The sequence below is a fragment of the Cyprinodon tularosa genome, unplaced genomic scaffold (genome assembly GCF_016077235.1).
Source record: "Cyprinodon tularosa strain WSP-4 unplaced genomic scaffold, ASM1607723v1 ctg338, whole genome shotgun sequence".
Taxonomy (NCBI): domain Eukaryota; kingdom Metazoa; phylum Chordata; class Actinopteri; order Cyprinodontiformes; family Cyprinodontidae; genus Cyprinodon; species Cyprinodon tularosa.
Genome location: NW_024039050.1, coordinates 914,778 through 928,409, shown reverse-complemented (window position 1 = coordinate 928,409; position 13,632 = coordinate 914,778). Strand labels below are relative to the sequence as shown.

At 41.1% G+C, this 13,632-nt stretch overlaps 1 protein-coding gene across 7 annotated transcripts in view; it reads right to left on the bottom strand.

Moving 5' to 3' along the window:
- Window positions 1-1,276: 1,276 nt before the first annotated feature.
- adgrg6 (adhesion G protein-coupled receptor G6) overlaps window positions 1,277-13,632 on the bottom strand; it is a 148,608-nt gene continuing 136,252 nt past the window's right edge. For all 7 annotated transcript variants that reach the window (XM_038294280.1, XM_038294282.1, XM_038294283.1 and 4 more), the window contains one exon: window positions 1,277-1,854. In XM_038294280.1, coding sequence (XP_038150208.1) covers window positions 1,643-1,854 — 212 coding nt within the window. In that variant the 3' untranslated portion in view covers window positions 1,277-1,642. The remainder of the gene's footprint in view (window positions 1,855-13,632) is intronic.

The window sequence follows — 13,632 nt, the reverse complement described above, 5'->3', positions numbered from 1 at the left end:
AGGTTTGCAGTTGCGGCAGATTCTTGTCTGCTAGGACGCTTGTTGGTCGTGGCCGTGGGCGAGACGTACTTGCCGCATTTGGCAGCATGCTCATAACTTATACAAAACTTACTCCTAACTCATCCAACGTATGCCAACGTTTTTGATACATTTTTTTGTACTTCGGCATACGCTGGCTAAATACTCAAGGTATGACTGCGCCATAAGCGGCAACGCGTCCTCAGACCAATACACCACCACCAATTCCAGGTATTTCCTTCTACTCATGAAATGTGGTTTACACAAAAAATCCATGTTAGCTCTCAGTATCTTGTTCTTGCTTTCGACTAGGGATGGAACGGTTCATGAAAACCGTCCGAACCGTTCGGTTCGCGTGTGTTGCGTTCGGTTCATGCGCAGCTCCTTTTTCTCATAAGCGCCGCGTGTACACTCCAGAGCAGAAGGTGGCAGTGCTGCGACCAAAGCCAACCACCAGTAGTAAACAAGAAGAAGAAGAAGCAAAGCAGCATAGCCGGGTGTAGCAGGAAAAAATCAGTTGTTGTGGAGAATTGTGTGGGTATTGCGATTGGGAAAGAACAGGAGTTGGAAGACGCGCCAGCAGCACTTTATAGGTCTGCTGTATGGGACCACTTTGCATTTAGAGTGAGCTACGATGATGGCGGAAAGAAAGTGGATAAAAGCAGTGTGCAAGCATCGTGCAACACGTTTTGTTTATTCTAACAGCAACACGACCAACATGTCATGCTAACAATCAACATATACCGAACCGAACTGAAAACCGTGACCACGAAACCGTGAACCGAACCATGGATTTTGTGAACCGTTTCACCCCTATTTTGGACTAATGAACCCTATCCGTGGCGCTGCGGCCCATTGGACGCTGTTGAGCTCTTCTGGGTCCTCCTGGAGGAATTGCTGATGAACGGCTCTCCAGGGAAGTTTTAACGCTATTTTCTCTTTTCGAAGAACACCTCTCTTTTCTGTGGTTTCCCTGGGTATTCCTGGTAAAACTAAGCCTGGCTTTTTAATAATGTGCTTAATCACATTTAATTAATCTAATGAAGGGGTGTTTAAAATTTACTTTGTGTTCAAGGCTTTTGGTCTTGATAAATCAAATCACATTATCTTCTGTATTTACTTAGATTATCTTTGTCTGGTATTTTCTTTGTTTTCTTTATGATTTAAACATTCATTGCAATAAAGCTGATTCTTTGAGTTCCTTTAAATAAAAAACAATTCTGTTTCACTTTTGTTTTATAGAAACCTTGCAGACGAGTTCTTAATTCCACTGATCTGGTTTTTATTCAACTAAATTTATTTTAAACTTCTTCTACATCAACTAATACTAACAAAGAAATACATCAAACACAGAAGTAAAGAATAAAATAAAACTTTTCCCTTAAGGTTCTAGGTGCATTAGATGATGCCAATCTCCAGGGTGGAAAAACAACTGTTCCAGAAGATGTACTGGTTAAGATTTGCAAAGATTTTAAAGCTCTTTTTGGGTGTCGGTGACAAGGAAATCTTTAAAGCTTGAAGACGTTCCAGATGTAGGCACATCCAAGGTTGAAAAAGCGTCTGTAATATTTACAAAAGCTGCAACGGGACAAGAAAAGGTCGTCCCGGTTGTGATGCTGCAGCTCTAGAGCCGAGTGCAGTTGGTGAAACTGTCGGACATGATGATGTTCTTGTAGAAGTTGTCGGTGCGTGTGGAGCAGTAATCTTTCACCTTGTCAATCATCTGGCTGACAGGGAGGATGGAGGATGAGGAGGAGCAGGAGTTTGGCTCCACCTCTGAGGAGGAAGAGGACGAGGAGACGCACTTCGGGCTGGACTGGTTTGAGGAACGTTTGTCTGCAGGAAGAGTAAAGAACACGATGGTGTTAAAACCACAACATCAAACCAGAGCATCAACAATCTCAGTGCTTTAGGGAAACCCCTCAAATTAAACCTCCATGTTTGAATCTCAGTTTCAAATGCAGTGTGAAGAAATTTAACGCTTTTAATTCAGACAATATGTTACAGCACAGTAAAATAAAACATGTCAGGGTTTAAGTTTCCGCTTAATGTGCTCCACATCTTTTGAAAACACCAGAACACGGACAGTAAAGAAAGAACAGGAATGTGACTGAGGTCAGGAAGTCCAACAGAAACAGAACATATGCACACATGTGGAAAGATGTGCAATGATGTTGTCCACCACCCATGCAGACTTTCCAGCAGGAAATAACGTCCCCAAAGGATCTGAAATCACTTTGTTATTCTAGAAGGTATGAATGACCTCAAATGGAATCAGAATTTGTCTCATTTAAGGGTCCTCAGAAAGGTTGTTTTTCCTTTTTACTGTCTAAATACGAACCGCTCTTGGGCACTGGAGCTTAGGTGTTGCCTTCCAACTGAGAACTGACTTCCATCTAAAGCTCAGTAAGGGATTGTGAAGGTAGAATGTCTGCCGCCATCTTGGTAGGAAGTTCTATCACTGCCAGTTACATTCCTGATAATAGGAATGTGAAATACGTAAACCCATCTGAGAGCAATCTTTCAATGATATCACAACCACTTGGTAATCCATCCATCATCTGTCATATAACCAACCACACTCTTCAGTAGGGGTGTAAATCACATCCATCATGGCGATTCGATTCAGTATCGATTTCCTGGCCCAACGTTTCGATTATTTTCGATACTTAATAATACACCACGATACGATTTGATTCGATTAATTGGTTCTTTTTCTTTTTTTTTTTACACCTTCAAGGGCTAGGCAATGTTTAAATTTGAAATAAATCAATGAAAGCTGTAATATCGTTATGCATTTTTTTTTTTTTAGAAACAACAGCAAACAGCAGAAGTAGAAAAGTTGCATCAAAAAATACTGCAATAAATCAGTGCAATGAGTCCCCGACCCCTCCACAGACGCTCCGCTGCTCCTCTCCCAAATTGTAGCTGACCGCAAACAGTGCCGCAGACAGGAGGTCGGCTTGTTTTGTTTTTATGACCGAAATTGCGGAAAACAACTCGTGAAGTTTGACCCGCTAGAAGAGCGAGATGCGTGAGACCGCTGGGAGCCTTTTTCCACCTGGATCTCCGCTCTTTTTGGCCCTCATGTCCCTCCGTCGTCGGACTAAGCTCGCCCCCACTTCCTCCCCGCCTCGGCCGTATCTAGACCCACAGCGTGTAGCACAGACCACGCTTCAATATTGGGCATAAATCAAAAATGTCTGTGTCAGGCTCACTGCGAGACACTGCTGTAAGAGTATAACCAGGAAGAAAGGCAGGAGGGCAAAATAGGTTTAGCGCCACCGCAGCACGGGAGGGAGAATTACGCCCAGGAGCAAATGGATAAAAATAGACCGGAGGAAAAAAAAAAAACACGATTCGATTCTTTTGCGGACGTATCGATGCATCGGATCGTCGGCTGTTGGATCGATGCATCGATACAAAACGGTTATTATTTACACCCCTACTCTTCAGACTACTCAGGTTAAACCAACAGTATGTAACTTTTCAACATAACTTCTGTGATTATACACAGTACTCGAGTTGAGGGGGGACGGCATCCCCCTTCTTAAATGACCATCCCCTGCGACATTTTATGACTGAATGTGTAAAATTTCTACTATATATCAACAGTAATGGCAATAAAACTGCCCGTTCAACATTTGGCAGGCTGTGGGCTCACAAGTAGCCTCGTGAGACCATCCTGACCTTGCTAGCTTTCAAGGTTTCACACTACTTTCCGTTAAAGAAAATTTGGAGCCGTTCACCAAACGAACATCCAATCAGCGTTGGTTTTGAGGCGGGTTGAGGTGTGGCGCAACGAGGAGCGCGACAGTTCAGTCTAAAGAACATGGCGGCTTCAGCCGATGAAACTAGCGTTAGCGTGGCTATCGAGCAAGTTTTATCGGAATTACAGAGTATTTCTCCACTGAAAGAAGAGCAAAACACTGCTCTGGAGGCTTTTCTCAGAGGAAAATATGTTTTTGCTCTTCTCCCGACTGGTTTCGGCGAGAGTAGCCTGGCTTGTGGTTGTGTTTTCGTCATCGCTCTGTTAGTACGTCATATGCTTCGTTGATCTGATTGGTTTATTTGGCCCGTCTATCACCAACATAGGCCAATCAGCTAACCAGTATTTTCGCCCCTTCCCAAAATTACTTCAACGGAAGGTTTCCAGATGGACATGCGGAGCAAATCCATCTGGCGGAGTCAGGTTAGCTCATGAGTAGCCTGAGCAAAATAAATAAAATCAAAGAAGTGTCCTACCATGACTATGAAGCTGATTCCAGGGGTTAATTAGTCCCTAACTTTGTAGGGGCAGTGATAGTCATGCCATTCCAGGGACTGACTGCAGTTCTACTGCAAGGTGCCTTGGTCAAGGTCAATGACCGACGTACCTGATATGTAATAACCAGACCGTGCTTTAGGCTAATAGACCATATTATTAGGCTATGTATGCTTCCAAAATAAAAATAAAACACCATCCTCCTCCTTTTTTTTTTTTTACAACTAGACTAATGATTATACGTCGGGTTACAACTGCTGTAGCTGAATGACACCTCTGCCAAGGCCTGAGGGGGTCTTTGACCGAGACAAAGCAAAGGAGGGTGGCAGTAACCCTGCCACACAAAACAACCCAACAAAAAAGAACCGAATCAAGAAAAGCAAGCCTGCTTCATGTCAAAGGTTGACAACAGCAGCAACAATAATATTTGCTTTTCATTTTCCAGTTTCCAGCATGAACCAAGACATGTGGGGGATATAGAGCCAGGGTCGTTTCTCAGACACTGAGGAGAGGATGGGAAACAGAAGATGGGTGTGCATTATCAACATGGAGTGCCAGAGGAATAATTTCACTCTGCAGCAAAGGTTTCATCGATTTGCCAATAAAAACACGTGGGAAATGTTTTAAAACAGACTCTTTAATTCTTGTGGAAACCAGAAGAGCTCAATTTGGAACTGAAGGAAGGTTCTCAGCTTCACATGAAGAAGTTCGGATGACGAGTCAATTTATAAAACAATCTGTTTAACAGATTGGTTTTTGCCCCTCAAACACATACATTTTTTTCAAAATAAATTAAAACAGTACGAGGTGATACTGGACATGCTCAAGACTAATCACAAAATTTCAGACTAATCAACTCAAGACTAATCACGAAATTTCAGTTAGTTTGCGTACACTGAAGGCACACTTAAAAGAAGCTGGACTGTTCCGACGACGCAACTTCTGGTTCAAGGGTCAAACGGCGCCGTCGTCTGATCAGCGATGTCTCATGTTTCCCACTGGTACCTACCTTTTTCGGTAGGTTAATGTAATTGTGTTTTCCTTAATGTAGTTGCGCTTTGCTTTATGTAGTTGCGATTTCCTTAATGTAGTTGCGCTTTTAGATTTGTAGTTGCAGTTTGCACTTCAGGGCCACCGTATGTAACGCAGCTCTAAAGCGGACAGAAAGAGGGGGAAACAACATATGAACTAATGAATTTCAAAAGAGAGGCGGCGATGCATAGGGTAAAGAAAACAAAAACGGAGAAGATGAGATGTAAAAAGAACAACAGCTTTTTTAAAGGGAAAGGGAATAGAAAATATAATAATTCCTCAATGAAAGCACATCTAGAGGGAATATATACATGGTTTTATTTTTAATTGTCAGTTTTTGTCCTTCATACTCAGGGTGCTCAGTCAGCAGCACTGATGGACCAAAGGGTTTCTGTTCATTAGCCTTTAGCTTTTTGGTTATTTAGTTTTTATTTCTTAAAGGTCTTAAAGGTTATTTAAGTGTAAAGAAAACAATTTCCCAGCACCAAGCCTATATGACACAATTTGGCTCTAACCGGGGGGTGGGGGGGTATTACCTAGTATTACCTAATTACCATTAGGTAATACTAGGCAGTTGCCTAGGGTCCCAAGTTCCTAGCCTCATGAGACCATCCTGATTTTGCGAGCTTTCAAGATTTCACTCGCTAATCAGTCTGGAGACTCTCCGTTGAAGAAAATTTGGAGCCGTTCACCAAACGAACGTCCAGTCAGCGTTGGCTTTGAGGCGGGTTGAGGTGTGACGCAACGAGAAGCGTGACACTTCAGTCTAAAGAACATGGCGGCTTCAGCCGATGAAACTAGCGTTAGGCTATCGAGCAAGTTTTATCGGAATTAAAGAGTATTTCTTCACTGAAAGAAGAGCACTGCTCTGGAGGCTTTTCTCAGAGGAAAAGATGTTTTTGCTCTTCTCCCGACTGGTTTCAGCAAGAGTAGCCTGGCTGTTAGTACATCATATGCTTTGTTGTTATGGGTTTGTTAGTTTGGGTGTTTGCTGTTGAGTGTTATATAGTTCCTGTGGTCTAAAACCATCTCATGCATCATGTGGGAATCCATGAAGCCAATCAAGATGTTTTGGTTGGATAAGTGCATAAATAGGAGATCGGCTGCCAAAGTAAACACAATCGCTGGGTCAGTGTCAGCTGAAAGCTCTAAACATTCTCCATCTGTTTGTTGGACATGTCAGCCTGAATTCTGAACTTATGCAAATAGCGCTAAGTAGATGCATACTGGAGCAACACCAGCTCCCATTAGAGGTTTACATTTCTTGGATGTTTGCTGTACAACAGGTGCCAAAGCAGTCATTCTCAAGCTATACGTCTGAGGCCAAATCAAGCACATTTTGTGCTTGCTGGATCCCCTGCACTGTCAGCATGATATGGTGATGCAGGCAGGAATTTAGTCTACATCAGAATCCTGCTGTGCAATAAAAAGCTTTACTGGAAAAACAGAAAAACTCCTGTAATACTTTTAAACGAGCTCCTTTCCATTTGCCTTAGAAGTCAGATTGACAACTAATGTTACACAATTGTAATTTTAGTTAAGCGTTCAAATGAGAAAATTAGTAGCAGTGTTTATCTTATAAGTATAAAATCTCATATATAAATGAGAAATTCCAGATGCTGAGAAACATTCACCTTTCCAGGAAGGAAGGAAGAGAAAAGCTTTCAACGAGCTACAAATTGGATAGACTCTCCAAAATTGGACAACAGCAGTTCAAACAGCCTTGTGTCACCTGGGATTTTCTTTTAGCACATATTGAGCCTTTTCCAAAGTGTTTTTGGGATTATTCTTAATTAAATCAATCCCTCTGGTCATCCCTCGTCCTTGTATTGAATTCCTTTTTTCCTAAAAGGCAGATGATTCTTCTTAATAAGTAGCACAAACTTTTTCCTACATTTACTTTCCATCAGAGCATGTGAACGGAGCGGAGCGCCGCGCACTTCCCGCTCAGGAGGATGTTCGCTCATTGGCTCCGCCGCTCAAAGTTGCGCTGGGACACTCCACTCAAAATCTGCTCCGGGCTCACCTTAATCTTCCTGCCGCTACGGCGAAGCCGCTCTACACTCTTCGGCTCGCCACAACCACTATTGAGCATTTTTCCTTTGGATAAACTTTACATGCACAAGTGCACTTTCACAAACAACTACAGCTGCTTGGTTCCAGGTACTCAGAGATTCACTTCCATACAGAAAGCCCATATTCTTATCTTTAGGTAACACAGAGTACATGTCAGATTAAATAATAGTACTTCAGCGATAGTATCTAGGTGTTACTTTATTGTATGTCTCGTACCATGTCTTTTGGTTGTGCTGTTCTTTTTAGATCTCTTTGCAAGTGATGAAGCAGACTGAAAATGTTTTATCGTTGTTTCTCTTTTATCTCCTCTTTCTTTCATCTTTTCTCCTTTTTTTCCTCTTCTCTTCTATTTACATTGCAGTGTCCATATAATCTGTAAAACTCCCTGCATAATTATAATAAAGCAATTTATATGCATGAAACAAGTGGAACACTATGGCGATAGCCGTACTGCTCCACTTGTTAAAAGTAAAATCTGTTGGACTCTTTTTGGCATCAAGACAATTATTCTTATTGCCACATTGCCAGACAGGACACTGAAAAAAAAGAAAAAAGAAATTTCTCCACACTCGCTCAAATTTTTCTGACATTTTTCCTTTATGTTATGATGCCAGGGCCCTGAGACACATGGTGTGTGATTTAATGATGTGACCGATACATGTGTATAGTCTTATTTAACTGGCTGTTAAATCATCGCACTGTTTCCCAGCTGTGAACATAACACCTTGCACCATTCATGTTGCAACGCGTTTCCAATTTAATTATTAATAAGAAAAAAAATCACACTTATCAAATAAATGTTATTTTACAAATTTTATAATCCAACATTTTTAGTTGATGTTGTGAGCGCAATCGGAGCAAACTGGAGCGAATTCCGGCATTTGAACTGTAAACCGCTCTGCGTTCCACGATATTTCTTCTACTTCGCTCCACCGCTCGCTCCATGCTCCACTCACATGCTCTGCTTTCCATGTTAGCAGTTTTAAACTTTCAGCAGTAGCTGGCTGTTTAGGTGAGCAAATGCAGGAAGGGGACGAAGGGGATAAGTACAGGGTTAACCATCGCCCGATCTCCCGGGGAAAGTAGTTTTCATTGTCGGGAGAGTACAAATTTCATTGCATTTGCCCGCCGGGCAAGTGCAATGATCGCAAAAAAAAATTATCACTCAAAATTACTTTAAAATCCCCGACATTCGATGAAAACGACCCAGAAGCGTTTGCCGCGCCATTTTTGTTGTTTTGTACACATTCTCGCATGATTTGAAAAAGGCACGTGATTTGAAAAAGCTGGGTGATTTTCGTGACTTTTGTCCGCCTAGCGGACGACAAATTATGAAATGATGTCAGACTGTGGAAACCCTGTATAAAATAACTATGTATAATGATTCTCTAGAAAAGTCACATTATATTAATAGTATTATCTTGTATAAACATACCGTGACTCTAAAATAAAATTTATTCATTTGTCTTGTGATTTATCTTAAGTTTTTAACCTTTCAAGTTTTTTTTTAGCTTTTTAACATTACAATGTATATTTTTTCAAGCACACAACAGTTTAAAGCAAAGTTTAGTTTGAAAAGAATGAGCAGGTAGGATTGAAAAGCATGTTAACACGGTAATGTAGGCTTGAGTTCATTATCTGACGCATGCATAAACTAACCAAGAACCTGGAAACTTAAAAAATACTGAATTACAAAAAACATTACAAAAACAAACATATTTCATTGATATATATACAAAAATGAATATTAGGAACTATATTTATCAAACATTATACTGGGCAAGTAAAATTTGTTTCTGGGCAAATGAAATGTGAAAGTCACTTGCCCTTTGGGCAAGTGGGGAAAATCCTTAACGTCAACCCCTGAAGTAGAAAAAATCTCAATATTCATTATTTTGACAACCCTACAATATTGTTATTTTTGACATGTAATATTGTATAATGCACCATGTGAGTAAAAACTGGTTTCATGAACAGGAGGATAAGCTCACAAACCTTCAGTAAAATCCACTGTCAGCAAACAAATGCATAAAAATGATGGAGCCCAACCCAGAAATGGGAAGAAACACACTATTTAATTTTCATTGCAACCATTAAAGCTGCTCAGATAACAATTTGCAGGATATTTTTTTGCATGCTGTGTTGTTCTAGTGTTGAATTAGTTGGTGGTTTGAAGAAACTTTATGAGAAAAATTGCTTAATTTTGGTTTCCGCTTGGGAAAAAGAACATTTATCTGAATACATACATCTGATCTAAAAACTGTGCTTTTAATTGGACCCTTCTAGGAGATCAGAACTGTCTCTGCTTCTTGCTTCAAATGTAACAAACTGCATGAAGAAAGTTAACCTGGACATGGTTGTTTTATTGTCGTATCGGCCAGGAGGCTGACATAAGACCATTGAACAGAAATCAGAGAGGCTTAGAAAGCTTGATTAAAATTGTACAAAGAAAAACAAGCAGTGCTCTGTGTCCCACGACTGCAGATCTGTAAGCCTTCTGGAGACGATTTCACTACCAACGCTGCCAAAAAAATGACAGAGGCGGCAATTGGAAAGTTTCTCTGGTCATTCTTGGAAGTTAATCAGGTGTTACTTCCAAAAGTGTTGAGCATGACTCCAATGTGCTCTTCTGTGGTTTATGAGGTTTAATATGTGGACCTCTGCGAAGTGGCTGACCGTTGAACTCCGTAGTGCTTTCACTGTCACTCCCATCCATCTGGAAACGGTAACAGGCCTCGCTTCATGTAGGATGCATAGATCAGCCAACAGATCTATATTTTACAACTCTAGCAGAACTGTATGAGTCACTCTGTTATCACTGAATCTTAATGTATAAAGCAGCAGACATTTATTAGCTATTGTGATATTTTCTCCCTGAGGTCCTATAATGAGTAAACAGCTAGCTAAGTTGGCTAAAAGGGAAAACCTCCCCCAGTATCACAGACTGATACAGCCTCATCCACCTCTACAACCTAAGACTCCTCATTATAATACTCAAATTACATCTTGGAGATTCTAACTGGTGATATAAAGTCCTACAGTGTTACCAATTAAAAATTTCCCCACTTTCCTTGATGGGCCCTTGGCTGGTCTCCTACAATTCCCTTTTAAACATCAATATTTGTACTAAAATATTTTGTCATGATTTGTGGACATTAAGATATAAAGAGAACCATCTTCTCGTGGTCAGACCCTCTAATCAGTGTTGCCAACTCCTCTGTAAGGAAAGTAGCTATTGGCTGTGCTATAAGTCGCTAGAAGTCGCTGAATGACGTCATTGCCTAAAACGTCAAAGCCTAAGGAGCTTAAAAATCATGGTAAAACATCAACATTTTGAACCATACATTTTTTCACATTACATTAACAATCTAAATGGAACAAAAAAAAGGCTACAAAAATCAATGACAATGTGAGCAAATAATGGTAATTATTGTTATTTTTTTTCCAAACTAATAAGATTTCCCTCCTCATACACGCTGTGCTTGCCTGCTCACAGAAACAGTGGAGTCCTCGTCATATTGGTCAAGGCTCTGTATGGCAGGTTTAGCAACTGAGGGAGCTGACTTCAGCATGATCAACCTGCGCCGTCAATCCCTGCACATGCGCGCGGTTCATTTGCGGTCTGGAGGCTGAGGGTAAACATGCTGTGGCTCTGACTGCAGCGCTGAGAGGACTCCTGCGGAAGCGGGAGAACGGGGTTCGGACGGGGAGGTGAACCACAGCAGACACCAGGAAAGTCGCTAGATTTGTCGCTAGTCGCTTTTTTGAAAAAGAGTCGCTGCAGGGGTCTGAAAAATCGCTAAATATAGCGACAAAGTCGCTGAGTTGGCAATACTGCCTCTAATTCAGTGAAAGGGTTGAGTCAGAGTAGCTAGTAAACTAGCCCCACCCACCAGTGGCCAAAAACATTCTTGCCTGCGAGTCGTCTAGCCTCGATCAATGCCCCAGGCCCTAGAACTGGCGGGCCAATCACAATGCAGAGATGTGTTTTGAATTTCTGGATGCAAAGCAGGCGGGATTTGAGGGCGTGACAAAAAAGCTGTGCGACGTTGGAGAAAGCACAAGGAAGATGGCAACAACTATTGAACCCTTCTCGTTTGAATCGTATTTGGAATCATTTTTGGAAGGATTCGACTTGAGGTTTTGTTGAAACATGAGCGAGAAGAGGATCTACGCTCATTCATTTTTAAGAAGGACGTATTTGCCGTTTTTACCGACAGTCTGTTTGTTTACACTCTCCCAACAGCTTTCTGTCGCGCTTACTACATCACAGTCAGTTGCGCTCATTGGTCAGAGCGTTGGCCAATAGGCAAAGACATGGTTTGAAAACTACGGGTTGTTCTCATCAACAATCTTCCGATGTCTCATTCATCAGGGCCAGACTAAATTACACATTTAATCTCACATTTAGTCTGGTTTATCAGACTAAATAAGAGTAAAAAAATATGCATGAGGGGCTCACTCCAGTGGCTGGAAGCATGAGGGGATATCATTGGGAGTTGGTGGGAAGTAGGCTGCTATTCGGCCGGCGTTTGACTGGGCCTATTTGAAGGGCTGCTACTGCATGTAGTTCCAGATCTGAGCTTAGAAAAACCTTTAAAAGGAGGTCCAGGTAGCCCCAGGTCACGCCACATGATTGAACTCCTTACCTAATCTCTAAGGTAGTATTTGGCCATTTTTTACCGGCTGCTGATTTCATCCGCTGGCATCCAGTAAGTGGAACCGGGATGGCCCATTACATTTAGAGGTTTGGTTTGTAATTGGAGTAGCTTCTCATTATGGCAGAAACGAACGTCCAATCAGCGTTGGCTTTGAGGCGGGTTGAGGTGTGACGCAACGAGAAGCACGACAGTTCAGTCTGAAGAACATGGCGGCTTCAGCCGATGAAACTAGCGTTAGCGTGGCTATCGAGCAAGTTTTATCGGAATTACAGAGTATTTCTTCACTGAAAGAAGAGCAAAACACTGCTCTGGAGGCTTTTCTCAGAGGTAAAGATGGTTTTGCTTCTCTCCCGACTGGTTTCGGCAAGAGTTTGATCTATCAATTGGCTCCTCTACGTCGTTGCTCTGTTAGTACGTCCTATGCTTCGTTGATCTGATTGGTTTATTTGGCCCGTCTATCACCAACATAGGCCAATCAGCTAACCAGTATTTTTGCCCCTTCCCAAAATTACTTCAACGGAAGGTTTCCAGATGGATATGCGGAGCAAATCCATCTGGCGGAGTCAGGTTACAGAGAAAGCGCTTTAATTAAGCCCAGTAAGGGCCAGAAAACACCAAATCCAATTTTGCGTCCAATCTGACAGAAAATCGTATTGGACGAGGCGGTCATGGCGTTTAGCACTTATTGAAGGTCAATAAGGATGATCACACCCGACATGATTTTACGCAAGGGGGCTGCATTGCTGCGATTGAGATTGAGTCCAGGTGTGTTTTAGTCGGACTACGCAGCAATTCAGCAGCAATTTCATGGGTCTGACAGGAAGAGAGACATGGTTACAAAGTAAAACACATACTAAATACAAAATAAAGAGAGCTCAATAAAATAAAACCAGAACTCCTGCCATCCTTTCACACACAAGCCCACACTTGAAAAATGATCTAGAAATAAGTAAATAAGAAATAAGTAAAAATCTCTTAAATTAAGTGTATTTACCCTTAATGTGGGTATGTAAATGAGATGATTTGCCAATGGAATGAGTATTTTTACTCTTAAAATAATATATTTATATAAAATGCACTTGATATAAGACAATGCAATTGTGTTTTTCTTATTTTAAATGTAAATTGTCTTGTTCCATTGGCAAAATGTCTCATTTATCTCCTCAATTCAAGAACAAATAATTATTTTAAGAAAAAAATACTTATGTAGATTTTGATTTTTTCCAGTGCACAGACTGAAGAACGTACCAAAAAGCAAATAAGGGTTAAATCATTCACAGAATAGTTATATATTCTGAAAAAAACTACAAAAAATGTCTTTTCTCCATAGAAACAGAACTGCTATGTGTCCTAATTAGTGAGGCAGATATTTGACATAATTTGACACTCAGACTTGACTGATGGATTATTTTATTTTGCTGCTTATTTTCTGGTAGATATTACTTCTAGGGTTATAAGATTAAATCTTCATCATCTGCTCTAACACACTAATATGAGACATTAAATAGGAACAAACATCTTTTAAACCATCGTTCTTCATTCTAGGTTCGCTGGATCTAAAAGGTGCTGACTCCGTCTCCA